Source organism: Emydura macquarii, unplaced genomic scaffold (genome assembly GCF_026122565.2).
Source record: "Emydura macquarii macquarii isolate MOO-44397 ecotype Brisbane River unplaced genomic scaffold, CSIRO-AGI_Emac_v2 contig_796, whole genome shotgun sequence".
NCBI lineage: Eukaryota > Metazoa > Chordata > Testudines > Chelidae > Emydura > Emydura macquarii.
The window spans coordinates 82,138-107,625 of NW_027130933.1; the positions used below are offsets into that span (position 1 = coordinate 82,138).

The following is a 25,488-nucleotide window of genomic DNA, read 5'->3' on the forward strand; positions in this document are numbered from 1 at the left end:
TACTCGGCTTTTGGAAGAACAGCAACTCAAAGCTGCTCCTTCCCGAGCGGCTATTGCTAACTTAAATGAAGCCAGAACGGTCTTTCAGCGTACCCCGGATTGCATGCCAGCGTGGGCACACGTGGCACTCTGCTCTGTCAGTGGGGCAGCACTGAGGAACACGCTCCCGAGGGACCCCGGCTACGTTCAGGGGCTACTCCAGCTTCTCCCGCAGGCATGTGTGCATTGCCTAAGGAAGCAGTCTGTGGCTGCTCACGTGCTCCCTTGCGACGGCGGAGGGCCAGGTGTGCAGCTGGCGGGGTCGTGCCCACTCAATGCCAGCCGGAGATTCGTTGTTCTAAGGAAGATCGGCCAAGCAGCCAAAGAGGAAGCGGCGATGCGCACACGGAGCAGGCTGACTTGCCAGAGATGCCCACAAGGTCGCAGAGAGCAATGGAGGGTCCGATCCGGTACCTGCTGGGGCCCCGATTCCACCACGAAGGGAGTTCCTGGCCAACCCCAGCCAGGCTCCGAGTGGTCTACACATTGCGACGGGAGCTTGGAAGGCAGCCCCCTCCCTCAAGATCGGAGAAATTCAGGAGTTGAAATACAAGCAGAGGAGTGCAAAAAACCCCAGCCCCGCACTCTAAAGCATTAGCTCCCCCTTCACTCCTCCACACTGCAGCCAGGGGTGGGGGTTAACCAGAGAAGCGAAGATCACAGCTCTGGTCGGAGAGAAAGCTACGGGCAGGCAGGTTGGAAGGATCTGTGTATTGTCCCTTGTCCTATGCTAGTAAGTAGCAGGGATACTGTAAAAGAAGCACGAGGGAGATTGTGCTCCCTCACCAGGCAGGTGTTTTGGAGTGAATTGTTTAAATCCCCCTCAGTCGCTGTTGTCGATCCAAAGCAGAGAGAGAAGGGAAAAAAAGAAATTCAATCCCCACTGGTTTATAATGCAATATACAGAGAGAGATCAAATCCGATGCTTTGGGGGCTCTACAGGGTGTATTTCAAAATAAATCAGAAAAATAGAAGGAAATCACATGCCCACCACACCTTGAAAACAGAAATCAAGCCGAGCCGTTAAACTCTAGATGGTATCTACTGATGGCACAGGGAGGAATTTCACGGGGCTGGGGGGAGTCAATTCCCAAAGCTATCGGGGGGCGGGAAATGGAGGTTCAGAGGAAGCCCGTGTTTTATCCAGTCCAACTCACTCTGAACCTTCGGGGAGTGGGGACAGAAGAGCTGACCTGGCCAGGCAGGAACAAGAATAGGGCTAAAAATGAGCGTCTCAGCACTTCCCTCGTGGCTTCCTGGTCTTGGGGTCCCAATTAAATCCCACTGCAGCCACCAATCCACTGTTAGTGTTGTTTGCACAACAGGCTGGGGAAAGAGGCTGGTGTCCAGGAGGACAGAGGCCACTGACTGCTCCTCAGTTTTAGCGCCAGAGAGGCGGTTCCCAGTTTCTAATGCAGGGACTGTTTTGATCTGGCCCCATCACGGCTCAGCTGCCAACCGGCAGACGTGAAGTTTTGTCCTGGTTGGTGTAAGGTCCCTCACCCCCCACTGGCACCTCTCAGCTAAATTGCTAGACCCTTGTCGTCAGGGGAGGGGAAACCTAAGCAAAAATAGAGACATTCAATGACGAGTCCCCACTGCCCTCCTTAAAGTGCAAAAGTACGGATCTCGGCGCCAACCAGCAGCCGGCTGGAGGGTGCAGGCTGGGGCTGTGCTGGGCCGGGGGGGAGCGGGGCCAGCCCTGCGGGCAGATGCTTGGAAAGCTGGCTCGTCGCAGGACTGGGGCAGCTCCCAACGGGCACCCTTCCTGCCCAGGCTCCGGACCCCCTGCAATAAAACCAGCCACTTCAGTGCTAAGGTATCCTGGGGCTCACACAGACCGGCAGGGGCTGGACTTAGTGGGGAGAGACACCCCGTGCCAGGGTCAAACCTCCCACACTCAGACTCTGCCCCTCTGCTGCCCATCCTGTGCCGAAGGGCAAGTCCTGACCCTCAACTCCCACGGGCACTTCAGTCCCAATCTGCTGCTCACGCCCCCCGCCCTGGGCCGCAAACCTCAAGGGGGGGCCACCTCCCTAAGGATCCACCCTGCGAACAAGGGCTGCTGGGAGAGTAAAGTGCTACAAAGGGGCCTTGGCTGGCCGGCGCCCCACCCTGGGCACACGTTGGGGGATTTTAACGGGGTTGGAGAGCCCGTGGCTCCAGAGAGCAGCGGGAAGGGGGCAAGCTGCAGGGGGACACCTCTGTGAACCACTACAGGGGCACGCGTCACCCTCCGCAGCACGTCTTTGTGGGAAAACGTTGCCGAGCTGCAACCATGAACATGGCCGGACCCTCCCACGGGTGGTGGATCGCCCTTGGGACCCCCTTTTCACCCGCCAAGCACGGCCAAGTCCCGGGCGGCCGAGCGTGGAGACGGCCTGCTTTGGGCAGCCACCACAGAAATGAGGCCTTGTCTGCTGGTGCTGGGGGGAGGCGGGGTGGGTTTGTTTCACAACAAAACTAGAAGCTCTTATTCCAGGTTCAGGTCTGGTCTCCCCTGGAAAAGGCTGCCCGCAGACAGTGAAAAATGGGAGGGGTTTAGTTATTCTTTGGAATAAATGTGGAGCTCAGCTCCCCCAGCTGCAACAGGGCCGGGCCGGAGTCTGCTCTTAGCTCCCCTGTGGTCAATCTGGAGTCACTCCTGATTGCAACGGGGCCGGGCTGGAGTCTGCTCTCAGCTCCCCTGCGGTCAATTCGGACTCACTCCTGATTGCAGTGAAGCAAAAACAATGGTGTTCTTATCCAGGGGAGTTGCACCTCATCTCCCTCCACACAACTTAGTTTGGCGTATTTCTGGTGTATTTCTCATAGCCCCAGGGGTTTGGGCAGAGCGAATTGGGGCAAAACAACAATAGGACCCTCCCCTTTGCACCCATGGTGGGGGCAGGGATTTATTTGAACCCTTTATGTCCATCGTAAAAAAAAAGGCACAGCCTCACTCGGATTTTTTTCCAACTAGGTCCCCCGCCCAGCAACACAAGCCCCGCCCCTTAGGCTGGGGGGTGCGGCTGGGGCTGGGGCGGAGCGCCACTGCTACTGGGGAGCTCTGGATTTCTCCCCCCTCCCAGAACTGCCCCATTATAAACTTGCTGACGCTCAGAGCTTTGCCCTCCCGGCCCCCCGTACCGATCCAAGAGTTACAGGTAGTTTCACACACGCTGGGGGTAGAGCCCCCGCCCGGCCAAAGGCTGGTTAGTGCAAATGGTTTCCTAAGCTAGTAACGTGGAAAAGAACTGGAAGAATGTTACTGTCGTTCCTCGGGCCCCTCGGCACGGGCCAGCCTGGCACGCGCCCCCAGTCCCACCCCGCGGGGGGAGCAGGCTGTGAGCACCCTGCTTTGCCGACTGGGGGGTTCTTAGCAGGGGGCTCGGTCTGGGGAGAGGGGCTGGTTCCTCTCAGTGCAGCCCTCGCCCTCCCCCTACACACACACACACACACACACACACACACACACACACACACACACAATCACAATGTGGGCCCTCCCCAAACAAAACCCGATCGCTGCTGAAGACTAGACGAGGACATTACATGGCACTGGAAGGGGGGTTCACACACGGGTCCCCCTTCACCCTGCCCGCTGGGGGAGAGCAGGGGCTGGGCTGGGGATGCCTGCCACCAAAGAGCCGGCCTGGTCAGTAGTATACGCAGCAAAGCATTGAGGAAGGAGCTGGGGGGGGTTGGGGCCGACCCCCAAATCCGGGGGGTATGGGGCACCCCTCTTTTATAGAAAAAGTGCAAAGTGGCTTCCAACCCTGGGGGGAAGGAGGGGTGAGATCTCCACGCCCCTCACTGTGCTTCTTGGTATTAAAAATGGGGGGGGTAGAACGGGGGGGTGGAAGCCAGGGGGCACCGTGGGGTGGGGGAGGGGGTGCTTTGCCGGAGCCCTACCCAGGAGCAGCTGCCTCTCGTCGGGGGGGGGGTGTGTCTGTCTGTCTGTCCGTCCCGCTAGCCGTGGGCCGCCCAAAGTCAGCTGACGCGCTCGGAGACAGGCGTCCGGGTATCCACCGCCTCGTCTCTGCTGCTGGGCCGGGGCAGGGTGGCGGAGGAGGACACAGCGTCTTTGCGGTCCCCTTCCCCGCGGTGTTTGTAGAGCGCGGCCGGCGGCTGAGTCTTAGGCGGCTCCGGGGGGCAGCCGTCGCTCTCCGGCTGCCCCTTGCTGCTCAAGTCCTGAGCCTCGGGGGGGCTCACGCTGTCCTTGGGGCTGGCGGGGGGCCGGGCCGGAGGGGCGGGGGGCAGCTGGTGCGGAGGGGGGGGCGGCGGCGGCTCCTTCCGGCCAGGGGGAGGGGGAGGCGGGGGCGGCGCTGCCCCCGCGCCCCTTGGGGCTGCTTTCCTTGCTGCGGCGCCCAGGGCGGGGGCCTTTGGGGCTGCGCTCGGGGGGCGGCGGGGCCACCTCCAGGGCCACGGCCTCGCGGGTCTTGCGCTTCTTGATGGGCAGCACCGTCTCCTGCACGGCCTGGAAGGTCGGCTCCTTCACCGCCTTCTTCTTGGCCTCGGCCACCACCGGCCCCACGGCGCCCACTGCTGCCCCCGGCTTGCGCCCCCGCTTCTTGGGCAGCGCCTGGGGGTCCGACTCTGACTTCCGCTTGCGGCCGGGCCGCCGGCCGCCCGCCCCCGGGGCCGCCGAGGTGGTGGCGGAGCCCCCCGCCCCGCCAGCGCCCCCCGGCGGCCCCGGCTGGAAAGGCATCTTGACCAGCAGCTTGCTCGAGCTCTTCTCGATCACCCGCTTGACCTGCATGCCCTCCGAGGCAGCCGCCTTGGGCCGGGCCGAGCCGCTGCCCTTGGGCCTGCCCCGCCCGCGCCCCGTCCCGGGGCCCTTCTGGGCTTTGGTCTTCTTGGGGGGCCTCTGCTCTCGCCGCGACGGGCTGCCCCGGCCTGTCACCGTGAAGTCGAAATCGTTGGGGTCCAGGGAGGTGTCTCCTACCTTTTCAAAGTAGGCGATGAGCTCGACCTTGGAGCGGAAGGCCTTGCCCTGGGGGCTGCGGGGGAAGAACGGGGGTTACGAGGTTCTCCCAGGTGGGCCACCTTTTGCTTAGCAGGGGAGCCGCGGTGGGGCCGGAGACGTGTGGGGTGCACTCAGAGGAGCGCAGCATGCTGGGAGCTATGGCTCACCTCAGGGGCACCTGTGTCTTTAACCAGCCAATGGGCCAGGCTCCTGGGCTGCAGAAGAGCTCGGCATGCTGGGAGCGCCTTTAACCAGACCCCATTGAAAAACTACACATTCCAGCATGCAACTCCCAGAGCAGCACTGCATGCTGGGAACCGTAGTCCTGCCCCCCCAAGGGACAATGCATGCTGGGAGCTGTAGTTCTGACCCTCCCTCTAGCAGAGGCCCAGTGCATGCTGGGAGCCCTATGCCCCCCCCCCCCCATCAGAGGCCAGGTGCATGCTGGGAGCTATAGTCCTGCACCACCCTCCAACAGCCCAGTGCAGGCTGGTATCTGTAGTCCTGACACTCCCAACCAGAGGCTCGGTGCATGCTGGGAGTCGTAGTCCTGCCCTCTCCCAAGACACAGTGCATGCTGGGAACTTTAGTATTCCTCCCCCACAAAGGACAATGCCCTTTGGGAGCTGTTGTTCTGCCCTCCCACCACCACCGTCACCACCAGAGGCACAATGCATGCTGGGAGCCGTAGTCATGCCCCCTCCTCAGAGGCCCAATGCAGCCTAGGAGCTGTAGTCCTGCCCCCCCACCAGAGGCGTGGGGCAGGCTGGGAGCCCCGTCCCGCCCCCCACTCACTTGATCAGGTAGACGTCGTACTTCCCTGCCGAGCGGCCTGACTTCCTCTGTTTCAGCTTGCGCGTCCAACCCTCGGGCAGGGTGGGGTCATCGTACATGGGGCCGCGGTCCCGGATGATGGAGCGCCGCTGTTTGGGGGAAGCTGAGGCCTCGGGGGCTGCCGGGGCAGCCCCGGCTCCTTCAGACGTCTCCGCCTTGCCTGCCTCGGCTGGCTCAGCCTCCCTCTGCTTCTCCTTCTTCACCTTCTTGGCCTTCGGGGGCTTGTCCTTGAAGCCCTGCAGGTTCTGGTCCTCTGATTTTTCTTCCCTAGGGGATCAAAGAGACGTGTCAGGGCTGGGGGTGCCCGTGGGAGAACTCCCAGTCAAACCCCATTAAATCTCTGTGGCTTCTGGGAAGGTTCCCTGGCTACGAGCTGCCACGCAGCCAAATGGCCAAAGCACCCTGCTCTTCTCCCTCCCGCATCCTGACCTCCGCCCCTTCCCAGCCACAGCGGGTCAATTGCAGCCAGTCCGGTGCTTCGGCTATAGAGGGTGGGAGCTCTTTGGCTGTCAACCCCGATCTCTCGGGGGTGGGGGGGTGTCTGTGCAGCGCCCGATGTGCCGGGGGGGGGGTGTCCCAATCCCCCCAGGATAGTTACACACGACAGTGGGCAGGCGGATGGGACCAGGTAGGCTACTCCTGGCTGGAAGGAAAGCCCAGACTCCTGGATAGAAAGCAGTGTCTCCTGCTGTGTCCGCCCTGCCCAAGCTCAGAGCTCAATCTAGAAGCAGGGAGCGAGGAGGCGTCTGTCAGCAACAGGGTCTTTGATCTCGCAACCCGAGGACAGGACAGGCGCCGCCAACCGGCAGCAAATTAGGGGAATATGTGTAACCAGAAAGGGGAGCTGATATCTGGGAGCAACTGAGGTCCCCGGTGGGAAATTGCCGGTCAGTCCCAGCCGAAACGTCTGGCGGGAATGGGACATCTTCCATACAGACATTTTGAAAGGAAGCATTTAGACTCTCTCTTTTAAATAGGGTCAAAATACACGATTGCAATGTTACGAACACAGTCACAGATTTAATGCGCGCGTTCATGAATGGAGTCTGTTCTGGGATCCAAACGGAAGGGTCCAAAGGGATTCTGGTTCTAGAGGCTCGCTACATTTCACGGAGTGCAGAGGGTCAGATAAGATCACAGTGGATCTCTCTCTTCCATTCAGTACCACACTGTACGTGCTGCTCCGTGCTGGGTTTCGACATCACAATTCCAGACGGCTTCAGAGCCTTCTTCTCTTCCACTCGCTTTAGACTCTCAGAGAACATTTCTCCACTCGCTGGAAGTCCCTGCTGCCATGTGGGCGTGATTGGGAAAGGGAAAAAAGCTGAAAACGGCTGAGAACTTAAAGGCTGGACAGTTGCTAGCCGTTCACTGACCCTGCTGTTATTCCAAACAAGGCTGCTCCACCCCGCCTGGAGCAGCTTCCGTCGCTTCCCGCTGACTCAACAGCCACTCAGTGCGTCAGAGCGACCATGGACAGGTGACACCCCGGCAACCTTCCCAGATTTGTACAGTACACGTACACAATGTTTTGACATCAACAGAGGCCAATCTGAGACGGTCAAATGTTGTCAACTCTTATTGAATTTGAGTGGTTATATTTGTATGTATTTTACGTAACGTTATAGATAGGATTTCTTATGGTTCGACATTATCGAACCAAACCGATCTGATACAGTTAGAACGTTCTAGGCTAATTTCATTTCATTACAACTTTCAGATGTATTTCTAGGCAGGCTACATTTAATATTATATTGGGACGCACTTGAAACAAAATGTTTGAACGTCAAAATGAAACTATGCAGTAAATACGTTCCGACTCCCAGGTCATTTAATTTTGTTTAGACTTTTAGGTGATGAAATTATATCTATTTTAATACGTACTTTTATATATTTAATAGGGACATTTAGTGTTTTATATTATCTGATTCTGACAATCAAAACAGAAGAATTAAGGTAAAACAGCTCAGACGTCTCCGAATATTAATTTTAGTACTGTTTGACATTTACGGATATTGATACCTAATATTTTATATGATCAAAATAATTTGATAAGGCAAAATGTTGCAGCTGGATTTTTATTAGCATTTTTTTTCCTTTACAATTTTAATATTGCTATATTTTATAGCTATTTAATATTTTTATATTTGCTTAACCCATTATATCATCTAAGATTCAATACGCGTAAACATTTCATTAGGACTTTTATTAGACTAGTCATTTTTACATGGTTATATTTTTATATCTATAGATTTAACATTTTATATCAAAACAACCTGGTGAAGTAAATACATTTTGTTTATACATATATTAATCAAATATTCCTTTTAATATCTAGAACACTTATGTATATTTTATTTCATTGGTTTCTGTGACTGAAACGATTGGATGTTTCAGAACTTCTGTTCCGTGAAAACTGAGCCACGTGGTTCCGTGTCGGATGTCAAACCCCACTTCCAAAGGGCCGAATTTCCCGTGGTGCAAATCCCATTTTCCGACCAGTACCGACCACACGTTCCAGGCTGGATGCTGGCGCAGACATCACACCACGGAACAGCAGCAACGGGACCGGAGTGACGAGTGAGCAAACTCGGCTGGCTTGGCCAGAGACGCAGGTGGGCGGGGGGGGCTGTCGCTCTAAATACAGCAGGGAGGGAGAGAAGCTACTGAAGTTAAAGGACAAGGTTGGCACAAGAACAAATGGGGATAAACTGGCCACAGATCAACTGAGGGTGGGACTTAGCAGTTTCCGGCCCCCACAGGAGGGCGAACGAGGACTCATTTGAAGACAGAGCTGAATACATTTCTGAAGGGGCCGATGTGACAGGGCAGGGAGCCGGGATAACCTCGAGGACCCAAGAGATCATCTCCAGTCCCACGTTCTGGCCTTCATCTAGGCTCCTGGACATTTCACGTCTGCTGAGGTCTCTGTGCCGAAGTCAGCAGTAAACCCAGCTGCTGAGATATATGCGGAGGAGGGAGAGAGGGGAGAAAATAGGAAGCGTCTAGATGCTCTGAGCTATAATTAATACTGCAGAAAACCCCCAAAATGTTGGTAAGCAACAGGCCCTGGTGCCGCTCTGCTTCCTGGAAAAGGTGTGGTGAAACGGGAGCCACGTGTGACGCCAAGAGGGTGGACGGACGCTCTTCGGGCCTGGCCCAGCGGATCCACCAGAGCTGGATTTCAGCCATCGTCGTCAGAGCAGCATAAAGCCAGGGGTGGGGGGTCAGAGCCAGCAGGCTCTGAGGAGGCAGCTTCTCACCTTTGCCCCAAACCCCCGCAGACACGACTGGGGCACGGCGTCCTTTACAAACCCAGCCCCCTGCTCACGATGTGGGATGTCAGCATGTAGGAATGAAGGCTTATCCCAGGAGGATCCCGTTTTAATGGGTGGGGAAACCGAGGCACAGACTGTGTCCCAGTGTGGGGTGCTGTGGGCTCTGAGCCATGCTATCCATCAAACCGCAAGCTGGTCAGTCAGGCTCCAGGGCTGGGCCAGACAGAGGGGCCACGCTCCCCGGCCAGGCGCAGGCCTGCCCCAGGCTCGCTTGCACACGTACGCAGCCAGCCGCCACCTGCTGGAAGCCAAGCCAGCTGGTGGAGAACAAGAGAAGACACTGGGGCGGCTCAGGCCCCTTTAACGAGGACGCCTGGCTCAAGGCGGAAGCAGATGCCAGCTGCAGCCCCTTGCTGTGAGAGGCACAGGCTCTCTGCACACTCAGGCAGCCTCCCTCGTGGCAGCTCGTGCCACAAGCCTGTTCCCTTCATGAGACGAGCTTTAACACCACAGTTCGGATGCTGCATGGGGAGAGTGTAACCTGCCTGGCTGGCTGTGGCTGTATTTGTGTCACACCCATTCTTCAATGTGCATGATGCTAGGCTGCTCCACTCCAGAGGTGGCTGCATCTGAGCAGGGCCGGATGTATGGGGCGAGGCTGCTCCACCCCAGAGGTGGCTGCCTCTCAGGGTAGAATAAAGCCAAGCAACGTTCCCCTTGGCATTGCCTCGGATCCCCTGGGGGACAGACGGGGAACCCCCTGGTAATTGTGCATCACACCCACAGCCCTGCAGAAACACCGGCTCCCCTGGCCCTGAAATTCACCAGCCAGGAGGTGGGGGGTGTGGAGGGGATGGGAAGCTCAGTGTCTGCTGTCCCCCAACTCCTCATCCCTCCTGCTAGGGCTGGCGTGGCCGGGGCTTGTTGCCCCCCACTGGCTGTTAGCCCGGTAGCCCTGTTCAGGGCCACCCATGCCGGGCATGGCGCAGACACCAGCAGTGCCCCGCTGCTGGACAAACGTGTGGACACTTGGGGGGTGTCCCTTGCAGCGATGAGGGGAGCAGAGGGGCTAAGAATAGCCCCCAGGAGAAGCCTTATAGCAAACGACCTACAAAGCCGGCAGGATCCACGGTGCTGGGGCAGGGACCCCCCAGTCGAGGGCTCGCTTGTACCCACCAGTGGCACAGCTACTCAGGGCCTGCGCTGGGTTCTGCTAGGAACCCCCCACAACGCATGGACCAGGCCAGCCCCAAACTGGAGCCCCCAGCGTGGGGAGGGGCGCTCCCTGCTCTGATCCGCACAGGACAGAGGCTTCTCCCCGTGTGACGGGAGGGGGACGAGGCTGTCTCAGGATCCAGGGCAGGGCTCGGAGTTGAAGCGGCCTCCCAGCTTCAGTGGCGCCAGGGGCAGCTGGGATGCCCCAACCTGCCAGGGATGATCCTTCCAGCGCCGCCCTCTCCCTGCTCCATGTGGCCAGCTGGAGAGCAACGCCCAGCGGGCGGGCGAACCAGGCCTGCAGCCCCGCAGTTCACACGACGGGCACACGATGGCGCTCGGGGCTCACAGACAGAACCTGCGGCTCTCGGCGTTTTCAGAGACCTGCCCCCCCCTCCCCGTTAGACACCGACTCCCCGCCATGGCCTGCGGGGGAGGGGGAGGCATGCTCACTGGGCGCTGCTGGGGCAGCCCCAGATGGAGATCAGAACTCCCGCACAGACCCCCACCAAGACAGAGGCTCCCCCCATGCCACAGAGATCCCCCCACAACCAAAATCAGAGCCCCCCTATGCACCAGGGCTACACAGCACCCAGCATGAGATGGCCCCTGAACTTGGCTGGGGGAGTGTCTGTGCGCGACGGGGGCCCTGATCTCGTGTGTGGGGAGGAAGGGGGGAGCGGCACAGGCATGACGCGCCTTGACCTCAGGACCTGCCCGTGTTACCGGAATGCAAATTATCGTCACGTCCCAGAGAGCACGGCGAGGAGGGCGGATCTCTCCAGTCAGGAGGGAAACGGAGCGCGAGCCCCACGCACACAGCCCGTCCAGCAGGGGGTGGCAAGGCGGGACAGACGGATGCGGACACGCTATAATTAGCAACGCCACAGAGCCCGGCCAGATCCTCGCTGTTATCTCCACTTCCATTATCAACTGCCCAAAGCAAAGACACTGCAAATCCAGAGGCGCCCATGTGGAAAGGGATGGTCCAGCCACGCCAGCGAACGTCCCACGACGAGCGGAAACCACAGTCACACTTGGAAGGATTCACTTGCTGTCGGTGTCACTGCCAGACGCACGCCGACAAAAGGAACATTTCCATGACTGCGAACGCAGAGAGCAAAGGAAGAAAATGCTGCGGGAGATTTCCTGTGTGTGGTTTGACCCGGGACATGGACAATTTGTGTTCTGATGGTTACAAAGCTCCAATTTGACGTGACTGCTGTCGATCCCCAGTACTTCCTGCAACTGGGAACATTTAAATTGATGAAAAGAGAAAAAAATGCTTCAAAACAAACATCGATCTCATCCATGGAAATTGTAACCCAACATGCGTCAAATTCTGCCACGCTGCGTTACACCCAAGAGCTGGGGCACCGCGGGCTCAGGGCACCCTCGGGGCGCTGGGCTCCCCAGTCAGCCACAGGTCAGGAAGTGGCAGTGCAGTGGCGCGGGCGAGGACACAGGGCTGGGCTCGATTCCTGGCTCTGCCACAGACCTTGGGTGCGTTGCTTTGCCCCCCTCAGTGTCCAGTCTGTAAAACTACCACCACCACGAGCCAAGGGGGCTGGTAATGCTCCGATGACACAGCCACTGGGATGGCCTTACAAGCTGGGCGGGAAGACAGGGACAGTATGAACACTCGGATGGATCTGGAACTGGGCCAGCACGTACATGGCTGTCATTAGGTTTCAGAGTGAATGCTGCTCTGGTCTCCCCAAAGCACGGCATTCAGGCGCACGTCACTGGCTCAGTTTCTCTCATTTTTAATCATAATTTTCCCAGGCGCAGGGCCTGGGCCTGGCAATGTGGAGCAGGTGACCCACATTTCGCCAGGTGCTCTGCGCTCGCTGACGCAGGCTCTCTCAGACCCACAAGTCAGCCTAGAATGTCCCGCCTTCGCTCCGCCAGCAAGGCACCGTTTGCCCGATCAGCCCAATTCTACCAGAAGACAGACAGCACCGGCATGTCAGCAGCTCCCGGCCTCGCAGCTTTGCACGCGGATATTTGCACGCGCACACGCCCACGTTCTTTCACCCCTGGGGCAAAGCAGCAGCTGGAACCTCTGTCCGCCGCCCGCCACCGAGCTGTCGACAAATGACTCCAAATCTCAGCCCTGTCAAGACGCTGACGCTTCCACTCGCTTGTGTCGAAGGCCGGTGACAAAGGCTCCCATCACATATTGCCCCCAGAGGGGCCTCCCCAGGTTTCAACCACGCCCACGATGAACAGTGATCTAGTCTGCTCAGCGTCCGGCACCACAGAGGTCCTGATTTTTGAGGGAGCGTGGGGTCTGTGCAGCACCCCATGCAACGGGGGCCCTGATCTCAGTCTGGGGGGGGTCTGTGCAGCGCCCAGCACAGCCGGCGGCTCTGACCTCGGTCGGGGGGGTCCGTGCAGCGCCCCGCACGAGACTCCTCTGCTGCCTCTCGATCTGCTCCAGGCAGCAGCATGGTGCAGTGCGAAGCACTGATACGTCGGGGCTTCTTTCTTGCAGAAATTGACACAGACGGAGCATCAGGGCAGAGAGGATCCTAACGCCTTCCCCGAGCCAGAGCGCAAACACAGCCGGGGCTGCCTGGCTGAGCGGCCACAAGTTCCCCAGGGAGCCCTTGGGCTTAGGAAAGCAGAAACCGCTGGGGACACACACGGGCAGGGCTGCATGAAGCGCCCTGTAATTTGTGGAAAGACGCAGTTTGCTGCATGGTCCAAGCACGACAGAGCAATTAGGGCTTTCCAGATGCTGGGAAGAGTCATCTAGGTCTGGACAGGCCCACAGTCTGATGGCTCAGGGAGCTGGAACAGCTGTAGCCTGATGGACCAGAGCGTGTTTGGCCACTGCACAGGGCACAATTCCCAGGCACCGAAGCCTTGCCAGGGCGGAAGAAAGTCGCTATCCCAAGAGAGCTACTCATTCTGCTGGAACCAGGAAGTTCCAGTCCAGACGCGGTTCTGGAGAGCCATTCAGCCCAGGGCTGCGTCCATGCCGGTGGTGGTCCCTGGCAGAAGTGTCAAACCCACGGCCGTTCAGATCGTCTGAGTGGCAGAGTCGGGTTAGAAAACATACCGAGGTCGCGACAGCAGAACAGTTCTTTCAATGAAGACCTGCTGCAGACATCTCAGTCCGGAACAACTATGTCCGGTACATTTCCCAGCTGAGGCAAGCCCCGAGACACCTGGGTCCGCCACAGCCTCCTTGTGTGGATCTGGCTAATTCCCTTGCCCGCTTCCTGTCTCCTGCACTTTGCCTGGTCTCTGTAGGCTGGGGCTATGCCCAACACAACACAGCCCCAGTCCTGCCTGGAAGGCAGCCGATCAACGCCTGGCACGTGGAGGGTGCTGCCAGCAATCGGGGAGATCTGTGCAGTGCCCAGCCCGACGATGGGGGTCCCTCGCTCAGGAGGGGCTGGTGCTATTATCCTGTAAATCATGAGGTTGCTAACACACTACCCAACGGGTCCCCACTTTGTGCAGGTGGGGGCGGGACAGGGACGGACAGACGGACTCCCTCAAGCCCACCTGACCAGGATCAACCACTACATTGACTGATGACAGGGCCAATCTGACCCCCACCCACACCAAGGCCTGAGGGGTGACTCAGGAATGTCCCCCCCATTCAGTCTCTCCACAGAGATGTGAGCACTGGGGATAGAACCCAGGAGTCCTGCCCCTCCCCTCCCCCCCCGAACCTTGATCCTCAGCTGCAGACGTGGTGCTGATATCACACAACGCCTCCTGGACGCTCAAGAACAGAGTCCCACGGCCGCCCAGAGAGCTAAATCCAAGCCCAGGCTTTTGCAGGTTCATTCTGGACTCACGCTCGATCTCGTCAGCTAAACAGGGAGATGGTTCCGGTGACTTTCTCCCAGTCTCTGCATCCTCGCCTGAGGAACAGCAGTGTGGGAAGAGGGCTCGTCAATCTAGCGGACAAAAGGGCTAACGGTTGAAGCTAGGAAAACGCAGACTGGAAACAAGGGGCAGGTTTTAACGAGGGGTTTGGCCACAGGAACAATTTACCAAGAGTCACGGGGGATTCTAGTCACTAGCGATTTTTAAACCAGGATTGGAGGTATGCTTCAGGGCTGGCCCAGGGCCTGCGTTAGACAAAGGTTCCCTCTGGCCGTGCACTCTAGGAATCTATGAATTGACATGACAACGGAGCATGTCAGGGTGGAATCCTACCCAGGGCTAATGCGCCACAGGGTTATTTCTTTGGCAATAGCACCTGAGAGCCGTGTCAAGGCCTGGAACCCCATTGCGCTAGGTGCTGTACAGACAGTACCTAAGAAGTCCCGCTTCATGAAAGGACACTCCACACTCACTCATAGATCGTCTCCTGTCGACCGATCGCTCACTGTGACAGCACGCAGCCCTAAAAAGGGCCACCCTAGGATATATTTCCAGGAAAGCTCAGGAAGTACTGACACCATGGGACCAAGCACTGAGAAGATCCTCATCAGGAATTCCGGGCCCAAATTCTGGACACCCAAGAGGAATCCAAACTGGAACAGGCACAGAGAAAAGTGGCTACGAGGAGCCGACCGCTCGAGAGGAGACCTATGAGGAAGGGCGGAGCTTGTGTAGTCTAAAGCAAAAGCCGAGAGGGAACCCGGTTGCTCCCCATAAATACATCGTGGGGGTACACACCAGGAAAGGTGAAGAACCAGTGAAACCAAAGGATGATGTTGACCCAAGAAAAAATGGGATAAACTGGCCAGGAATCAACGGAGTCTGAAAAATGAGAAGGTTTCTAACTGTCAGAGGAGGGAGGTTCTCAAACAGCCCCCAAGAGGAAGAGGTAGAAAACAACCTGACCAGGTGGAAGATGGAGCTGGATGTTTCTTAACGGGATTATATGATGAGGTGGCCTGAGAGTCCTGCGTTCCCACAGGCAAACACCCGTCACTCATCACATTGATTCTAGCGGCATCAAGGCAGACAGCTGGAAGAGAAGTGTAAGGAAATTTAGCCAGACCTCTGCACTGCTTCTGCAATGCTTCCTGCATTCACATTGCCCAGCAAGTCTTCGTCCCGTGGTTTTAACTACAGAAGTTTTACCAACTGCTTTGGCCCAGAGGCCCCTTCTATGGCGTCCGTGCAATGGAGCCCCAGGTAAGAACACCACTCAGCAGGTCTATAGTGAAGGAACGTACAAAATCTGGATCTAGGATTCATAGATACAGTTTCCAGGCCAGAAGGGACTACTTGCTGGATCTCCTGCATGGCACAGGTCAGTCAGTTTCACTCCATACGCCATCTGCAGTTCTTCCAGACAGGCGTCCGGGCTTGGAGTAGAAGCATGAGCATCTACGGATGAAGGTAATGCAGAGATGAATTACACGGTCCATATAGTCTCTTCTGAAGGCTGGCCATGGTGGAGGGAAGAAAGTCCCACCCCGATGATGCACATTGGCCAGCCCTGGATTGCTCCTGCCACGTTCTGTCACAAACATGCTGAATGCTAAGTTCTTAAAACCTGGCCATGGACTGAGAGGTGTCAGTCCAATCCGGCCCTGCCCTCCGCCTGGGGCTGCCTCTCATCTGTATTTCAATGGCTCCTGTAATTACAGTACCTGAATGAATGCTGCACAATCTGTAACGAGTGGGGGAATTTTCTGACCCAACCTTTTTCCATCAAAAATAAAATTTTCCATGGGAGCATGTTGATTTTGAGGAAGTTTCGTTTTGGTGGGAGAGGAGAGAATTGAAACTAAACTTTTCAACCTTCTGAGAACATTCACATCTCTCATTTTAAAATGTGTTTTCTATTCAAAATTGCAATACCGAATGTTTACAAAAGTCAAAGTTGAAAGGAATAATTCCCACCTGAGTGGAACATTTCTCATTTCTGAATGTATTTTGTTTAGTATTCCAAATTCTAATATAACAGCCAATTTCAACATGTTTTAATGGTAATGATTTTTTTTGACCTTATAGGAATGTTTCAATTTTATTTTACATTCTAGATGATAATATAATGTATGATTTTAAAAAGTCGACGCTGAAACAAAGCATTTCCACATTATCCAAACATTTTGATTTAAATACTACACTTCGGAAGGAAAAATCAAATGTCTAACTACTGGCGAGGTGAGAGAACTGCTGAAAAGGATCTGGGGGGTGTCACGGTGGATCACAAATTCAATGAGAGCCAACGATGTGTTGCAGTTGTGAAAAAGGCTAATCTCATTATCATTATCATGCCCCACTCAGCAGGCTAGACAACGAGGCCCCCTCAACACAACGGTCACATGTAGCCTGAAAGCGAACTCACCACCGGGAGGCACGGCCCTCTAACACTTCCCCTTGACTTGTAAAAGTGGGCGAGGCGACCTGTCCAGCGGTGCTCTCCCGTGGAGCACACACCGCTCCTTTCGCCAGGTCCTGAGAGTCTGAGCAGACACTTCAAGAACTCAGGACACTGAATTGTTGGGTGCCACAGAGAGAGACAAGCGAGATACGCCCTGATGAGCCGAGGAAGGCCCAGCTAACTGCTCACCATGCCTAAAGCAGCTGACGGCAGGCAGGAAGAGATTCAGCAGGACCAGATCCTTCTGCTCTTTGGAAAACAGAGCGACAGACCCGACGCAAGACGCCGGAGTCTGGGAGCTGGACGTATGCCACGAAGGAACTGAACTCTGGGTTTGGGGGTTTTAAATCATTACAGCTTGGCATCAGGACAGCATCGAGCGTACCTAGGGCGCAGAATCCTGCCCAGCCGGGTTTCAGCCATGTCCCACCAACGAGCAACTCGGCGTCCAACACTGAGCTAAGTGGAGTATTGGGAGGGTAGCACCCACCATGCCCAGCGTCATGCAGCCCCGCACAGACCCCCCTGGCTGTGACTGGGCACTCCATTGCATCAACCCCCCCAGCCAATATTCGGGAGCTCTGTTCATCCCAAGCTTGGGAGGACCCATCTGTGCCAGGCACTGCACAGACCTCCACCTCAGCTGGGGTTCAGGGGGCCCCTGAATGTGCCAGGTGACAGACAGACACATAGCGACAGACAAGCTAAGAGGGGGGAAACTGAGGCACAGAGGTGCACTGACTTGCTGAAAGTCACAGGGCAACTTGGTGGCAGTGCCACGAACAGCAACCCCTGAAACTGGCAAAGCAGCAAGAGACATTTGCAAGGAAGCAAGGTGGAGGGGCTGACGGATGCTGTCTCCACTGCGGAAGTGGGGGGAGAGACGGCGTATTCATTCCCCCAGAAGGCAGCTCAACAGAAGTTCGATTCACTCACCCCTTTTCAGACGCTCGGTCATTCCTCTCCCACAGAAAGGGACGAAAGAAAGCAACCCGGGGCCTTTTGTGCCACCAGCTTTTTAAAATTCAAGGCCGAGGTTTAAAGAAACCGGCAGGAGTTCACTTCGCCGCATAGCAAAGTGTGTGCGTGCAGGCGGGGGGATTTCCAGATGAAAGCAGCACACAGCATTGTAATTCGGGGGACCCCTTTCGAGCATAAGGTCAACAGTAGCGGCAAAAAGGAGCCTGATCCCGTGGATCGGTGCTGAAAACATGACGCCAACACACAGCCTCCAGAGCCGCTTGGGGCAGAGAGTCACGCACCCTACCCACACATCCATGGGTCTTTCGCCATCAGCACCCAGCAGAGAATCCAGCCCCCCATGACTTCAGGTCTTATGGAGGGTGCGGCTGGCCTGGGTTCCAGGTGCAGCCCAGGGAGAGTTACGGGAACCGCCTTGGCTCGGGGACAAAGCCCTGCTGCTGGGACGTTTGCACCCACTGCCGGGGGGGGCGGGTGGCAGGAGGGGGAGCAGTAACAGCACATGTTCCCCTTCCAGCCACGAAGGAGCCTGGGCTGGAATCGTGAGAGCAAGTTGCTCAGACAGATCCAGCAACGGGAGGGAGCTTTCTACAGAACCAAGGCCGCCCTGCCCGAGGAGCCCGGCTGCCAACCCTAGCCCCTTCCTCAGGGCCGGAGAATTTATAAACGACTCTTTTTAAAAGAAAGAGAAGATGATGGTGGGGAAAGTGTTTTAAATGCAGGCACTCCCCAGCCCCCCAATATGAGACCCCAGTGCCATGCCCCCTCCCCTCCATCAACGCAATTGGGGCAAAACCACCCAGACTCTCTCCCCGGCGCATTTCACTCCTGTGTCCCACTGTGGAGGGACATCACAGATTCCAACCGCCACATCCCGGCTGGTGTCAATCGGCCGCAGCACCACCAGAGACCGGGCCCGGATCCCCCGCCAGCTCATATCGGCTGTAGTTCCTCCGGAAAGTCAAGCAGCTCAGTTGCCCTGCAACAGTTGTAAGATCCAGCCTGTGGATTTTAAGACATTTAAGTCATCGTCTGATCTTCTGCATCAGTCAGCCTGCAACTCCTGGCTGGTGGGCAACTTCTTCCCCCTCAAAGTACAGGAGGGGAGATGATGCCCTTTGCTAAACTATCTTCCAGCTTCCACAGGCTGCCCAGACTGCCCTGGCTCTGCCTGGCTTCTGGGACCTCAGCCCGCTGAAGCATGCACCCAACAAAAAGAAAAGCATTGGGCAGAGGGGACAGGAAAGGAGGCAGCAGTGCAACGCCAGTGCCTGCAGGGATCACCAGCTTCATCTGCAAGGGGGGTGGATTTTAGCTGGAAATGAAAAGCACACACCCCCACTCGTGCCATATGTGCGACCCACCAAGGTCTGCTGCCGTGCAGCTCCCGCGGCTCCAAAGCAGTGGTGACAGACGGGCTTCGCATCTGAGAAGGGTCATGGCAGTTGAACACCAGGAACCAGGAACTAGCCGGAGTTCGCTGGGATGCACGCTTGCTCTTTGTGCCACCGTACTGCTGTGTTGTGCCGGGCACCACAGACACCTCCCATTACGCCATGCACAGGTTAGGGTTCCCATTGCATCAGGCACTGTACAGAACCCCCCTTCTCTGATCCTGGGATCCCTGTTGTGTTGGGTACCGCACAGACCCCAACTGAGATCACAGCCCTCGTCATGCCCACAACCCCCTTTTTCCAAAGCCAGAGCCCTCCTTGTGCCAGGCACTGCACAGATTCTCCCTCAATGTGAGATCAACACCCCCACACCTCAGACACTGCACAGACACCCCCTGGCCAGAGACCAGAGGTCCCCATCACGCCAGGTGCTGTACAGACACATCGCGAGAGACAATCCCTGACCCAAAGAACTTCCAGTCTAAATAGGGAAAAAGAAATGGATGTTCTCCACCCTCCACCATGCCAGGGGATAAGATGGGCAGCACGGCCTGTCCCTTCTACCAGAGCGAGTGACAGAATGGCCTTCCGCTGTCATAAAGAAGAATAATTAATGCTTGAGGCCGTCGGCGGGGGATCCGTGCAGAGTCTGGTACAAGGGGGCCGCGATCTTTATCGAGCAGCAGGAGTACCAGAGAGACAATGGGGCTCAGATCTCACTCAAGGCAGGAGGGGCCTCTCTGCGCAGCGCCTGGCACACCGGGGACCCATTCTCGGTCGGGATCTCGGCGTACCCCCATTATACAAATCAGTAATAAAATGGTACCCTTCCGAATGCCGCCGGGTAAGCTGGCAGAGTGGGCCCTGTGCAGCAACTCCCATGCCAAGCAGGGACGACTGTGCCTTCCAGGATGCAACTGCCAGCGGGAAGTAAGGTGAAATTCACCCCCTGGGCCAGCGAGGAGACTCAGCAGAGAAGCCAGGGCTGGAACCCAGGCATCCTGCAGTCCCGGGCCAGAGCCAACCTTTCTAGCAAGTTTCACTTTCTGCTCCCTGCCTCGCCCTGTGGCAGAGAGCGGGTTCACAACCCACACCTGAACCCAAGCTGCTGTTTGCAGGAGAAATGGATTTCAGTATCTGCTTTCAAATCCTACAAGTCACAGATTTGGTGGGGAAAGGCAATGGGATATTTCTCCCATGATCCAAAGGTGCTTTTAACGTTTGCCAGAAACAGCTGCTCCAAGCCACACTGACACATCCAGACCTTGAATATCAATGCCGTGCATGGGAGAGAAGGGCTCTCAGAGCGCTGGGGTGGGCTCGGGGTACACACGTGTTAAAGCGCTTCCTGACTGAAGCCAGCTCCGGCCTGGTTTTCACAAGTGCCGACTGAGATCACCTCTGGGAATCAAGCCCTCTGCGTCCTGAGCAGAAACGGACATGGAGGCGTTCACGAATGGCAGTGCTTTTAGAAACTGGGGTGGTGGTGCGGGCTGGGGCTTCCCTGAATTCTCAAAAGCACAGGCCCTACCCTGGAGGACGCTCACACATTCAATCACAAGAGGCTTGCAGAGTCAGGCCTGATTTCCTACCACGGATGCCGCCTCTAACTCAGTCTAGCCAATCCCAAGCCACTCCACATAATACTTTCACACAGCCACAGATTTTGACACCTGTCTGGAGAATCCTGGCGGGAAACCCCTGCCGTGGTCACCACCACACCTTGCATGAGGGTCTTCAGATTCACAATCAAAAAAGAAATGGACAACAGGCCCAGAGTTCGGCCCAGTGACAGGAACAGAGCTCCGAAGCTCACTTCATGCACAAAGCTACAGATGCTGAGCAGAGGAGGCGATCAGCGTGGCGGCTAAGAGAAAAACAAACCCGAAGCTTTGGGCAAGCACCGGAGCATCTTCTAGCAAGCCAGCCTCCAAACTGATGGCTCCCAGAGAGGAGAGAAAGGTGGCCAGCACCCTAACTGCACCCAGCGAGCACCTGAAGGACCAAGACCCACCAGCAGTCTGCGAGCTAGACAAATGGCACAGTACGGTCCCTTCGAATACACAGACACAGGCCAGGTGCGTGAGACAGAGAAGAAACTGCTCGGCAGCCTCCAAAAATATAATCCCCGTGGCACTGCCAAAGTCAACAGCAGCCTGGCTTGATCTGCCGCCCACTGGACTTCCGCAGCTCGCCCGGCCACCTTCGATGAAGGGGCTCCGCCCTCCAAGGTGCAGCAAGCCAGCAGCTGCAAGTGCCACTAACGAACCAACGTGTGCCAGGTGTCTACTCCCAACGCACACATTCTTAGGCCTGGTCTACACTGATCGGCAAATGCGGAGGCAGCCGACAGGAGTTACGCAGGCTACGCAGAGTCCCACTGACTTCGTGACGCCCATTTTGCACACCGTCCCCGCTACGCTGCGCCGACGGGAAATGCTTACCCATCCACGCAGCACTAGGCTTTTTTTGGAGATGGTTTTATTAGATCGACTTCCGGATCGATTGAGCGCGTCTTCACTGCCGCTCAACCAAACCGGACACATCTATCTGGCAGCGGCACATTTGCACCATCAGTGTAGACATAGCCTGAGTGATCATTGCTATTACAGCAGTACCGAGTATGGGAGGCCCCGGTTGTGACAGGCAAACCCGCGTTGACCGAGATCGGGTGCCTGCATTGCTGCAGCCAAACAATGGGGGCCCCCCGTCACACCAGGCTTCGCACAGGCTCCCTTCCCACCCCCTGGATCGGGCACCCCCATCGCTATGGGTGTCCCCGACCAACATCACGGGAAGCCATTGCTCTGGGCAAGTCCCAACCAGCACAGCCAATTCTTGTGCATATGTCGCAAGTCTCTCAGCATTTGGTGTTTTTTCCCCAAAGCCCCAGCTCCTGGAGTCACTTGAGCATGGGCAGAATGTCGGGCACCAGTTAATTTCCAGTGCTCACAAATCTGGAGAAATCCTCAAAAAAAACAATCCCCAAGAGCACAAACCCTCTAGCAACCAAATATTTGGGCAGGGGCAAAAAAGCTCAGGATTTTCACACCAATCTGATTTTTGGCATGGTTGGGATAGACACTGGGCAAGCTGTGGCATAGGCTCCCTACCGAAAGACAGACAGAAAACATCCGACCAGGAATGCGCTCAATGAGCTGCTGCTGTCCCCCGTTTGAGCCTCTCAGAGACGGGGCGTAACATTTAAATGATCTGGTCCCTTTCCAACGCTCGCTGTTAAGGGCGCGCAGTGAACATGGGCTGAGAGGGGGACAAGTGGACAGTCCCTGCTTCGTGGGTTTGCAGCCGTAGTTTTGCCAGCTGCTCTCCTTTATTGCTACCTAAGCTGTTGTGATTGGCTGAACTTCGGGACTTCTCATAGCCCAAAGAAAACACGGCCCCGGCCAGCTCTGGCACTTGGGTCATTTTGCCAGTGCTTGGAGGGAGCCATCCCTTCTCCAAACGCATTAAAACCCCAGGGGTCTAAGCAAGCAGACAAGTGTCAGAATAAACAATTAAATGCAATGGGTCTGGTAACTCACAGGACCCCAGCTCAGGTTATAACAGCCTCTTGTGCCTTCTAGCCTCTCCAGCCGACCCTGCACCATCGGTGCTTCAGCTGACCAACCGGATTCCCCTTTTGACACCGCATCTCCAAGATGCAGCGTCAAGATGTAACTTGCCATCAAAACGAAACTGATGCAGCCAGCTAGGGGCTGATCGGCATGGTCTTGCCAAATGAGAGATCATTCTCCATAAAACTGGGGTTCAACTGCCAAGTCGGGTCATTTCTCCTTCAAAAACCACCCTGCCTGTAACCATTTCCTTCTGGTCCAGCTTCATGCTAGTTCCCTAAACACTAATTCAAATATTTAAGCTTAACAGTCACACGGGAGTTAACATCTCTTCACACTCCTCGCTCGAAAGAACAGCTTTTTACAGGAGCTTCCTCCAATCACACTGATGCTTCAAATTTCTCCCTTATTCACTTATTAAAGCCAGACAGAGAGACAGTCTCAGCCCCACAGAGTTTACAATGCATGGCAATGGTGAAGCGCCAATGAAATCATTACAGCCCTGGTCTGGGGCATTAATATAGACTATATGTAGAACCGCCTCGATTACACATACACGCCAATTCACCAGACACGGACTAACCCAAACTCCCAGTAATCCAAGTTCTAGACACGGCCTGTGCTAGTTGCGAGCATAACTTCTTTTGCACTCTCAGAAAGTTACTCCCCAGAGAAGGGTACTTTTCTGTCTCCTTTGGAGATCCTGGCTCCTCTACGCCTGATTCTGATGCCATGCAAGGAGCGAGTGTCACACACCCCTTGTAAAATCTTCCGCGATTTTGTCAGGTAAACAGAGCAATCCCATCAGGACTGGCACGAGAGGCCATCCCCACGATACACAGAAGGGTGGGGGAAGAGGAAGCCTGATGCCAGATCGGGGTAAATAACTGATGCCTGAGGAGGGAAAATGTCCCGAAGGTGACCCCAGTGGGACGGGGTGCAGGTGGCTGGCAGCGCTGCGATAACCAGTGGGGCTGGTGGGAGTGCCTGGGGGCAGCATGGCTGTGATGCTGCAGGAGTTGGCACGAGATGGACAATGCTTTGGTGCTTGGAACCTTGGCGCGAGCGGGCCGGGCCGGGCCGGGCCGGCGTACGTAGGGAGGGAAGGTGCCCGCACAAGCACGCAGAGCAGGGCACTTGGGTGCCAGGGTTGGCATTAATCTGTGGCCTGGGTGTGGGTGGGGTGAGCAATGTCAGGAGGGCACGGGGGGCTGGCATGAGCGGTGTTACAGGGGTAACGTGAGCCTGCAATACTGGGGAGATCGCCCAGAGTCTACCGTGCCTCAAGGCTGGGGTGGTGTGAGCGCAAAGGAGCAGGACCGGGCAGCACCTCCGGGCATAGCCAGAAGGCCACGGGGGGACATGAGCTGCGCCTGGGCGGGTCAGCGTGAGAAGAAGGGCTGACGGGAGTGGAGCCGAGGCAATGGCAGGGGAGTCGCAGAGTGGCGCTGGGGTGGCACAACAGCACTTGAAGTGAGAGAGTCAGGCAGCGCCGGGGCAGCCCCACGGGCCGGGGCGGTTTGTGTGAGCCAGGCTGGGCAGCGCCCAGTGCTGGGCTGGCATGGCGGGGGCACCCCGGTGCCACGCAGAGCGCTACCCGAGCTGGGGGAGCGGGTCCAGGCGGCCCCACAGCGCAGGCAGGGGCGGCACTGGGGGGCAGCGGTGGGGCTCGGGTGCGCGCGGGGGGCTGGGCCACATGGCGCGAGTGGCACCCCCTGGCAGCCTTGGTGTGAGCAGCACCGGGGAGGGGGGGATTGACGGGGGGGGGGGCACGCGAGAGCCGGGCCGGGGGGGGGGGGTGTGCAGGCGGGAGCCGGGCCGGGCCGGGGGATGACTGACGGGGGGGGGGGGGGGCCGGGGTGCAGGCGGGAGCCGGGCCGGGCCGGGGGGGTCAGGCGGGAGCCGGGCCGGGGGGACTGGAGGGGGGTGCAGGCGGGAGCCGGGCCGGGGGGTGGAGGCGGGAGCCGGGCAGGGCCGGGGGGGGGACTGACGGGGGGGGGGCAGGCGGGAGCCGGGCCGGGGGGTGGAGGGGGGTGCAGGCGGGAGCCGGGCAGGGCCGGGGGGGGACTGACGGGGGGGGGGGGCAGGCGGGAGCCGGGCCGGGGGGTGGAGGGGGGTGCAGGCGGGAGCCGGGCAGGGCCGGGGGGGACTGACGGGGGGGTGCAGGCGGGAGCCGGGCAGGGCCGGGGGGGGACTGACGGGGGGGGGGGCAGGCGGGAGCCGGGCCGGGGGGGTGGAGGGGGGGCAGGCGGGAGCCGGGCCGGGGTCGGCGCTGAGGGGGGAGTTGGCGCGAGTTACCCTTTGACCTCCTTCCCCCCAGCCTCCTCCCCCCGCCCCCAGGTGAGGGACGGCCCCACCCCGCCCCGGGCAGAGGGGGCCGCTGTGACGCACTCGGGACCCCCCGCACGCGCGCGAGGGGGAGGGGGAGGAGGGGCCGCCGTGAGCGGGAAGAAACCAACGGCCGAGCCCCCCGCGCGCGCGCTCCCCCTCCTCTCCTGGCGCAGGGCCCGCGAGATGGGCCCGTCCGACTCCCCCCGCGCGAGGGGGGCTAATGGTCCCGTCCTCGAGTCTCCCCCCCCGCGTCCTCCGGCCACTCACAATCTCTCCTCGTCTCCGCTCGGCGCCGCCGCCATTTTCTTCGCAGCGAAGAACCCACGGGGAGGGAGAGAGCGGGGGGGAACAGACCGAGCCGGAGAGGAAACCCGGAGCGACGGGACCCGCCCCCCCGCGACCATTGGACGACGCGGCTATCACTCAGCGCCTCCCCAGTCGCTCATTGGCTTGCGCCGTTGCCTCCGGCGGGCGGGGCCGGCGCGCTCCCGGCGGCCGTTGGAATTGGCGGGAAGCGCTGTCAGTTACAACGTTCTAAAAGGGGAGGGTCTGGAGAAGCGCGCGCGGATTCTGATTGGGCCCC

The 25,488-nt window shown here is 57.7% G+C and overlaps 1 protein-coding gene across 1 annotated transcript; it reads right to left on the minus strand.

The window, feature by feature from the left end:
- MECP2 (methyl-CpG binding protein 2) lies at window positions 1-25,257 on the minus strand. The gene is given in 4 exon segments (XM_067543175.1): window positions 1-4,329; window positions 4,331-5,021; window positions 5,783-6,088; window positions 25,173-25,257. Coding segments are annotated over 4 exon segments (1,350 nt in total). The 5' UTR covers window positions 25,208-25,257; the 3' UTR covers window positions 1-4,011.
- Between the last annotated feature and the right edge of the window lie 231 nt (window positions 25,258-25,488).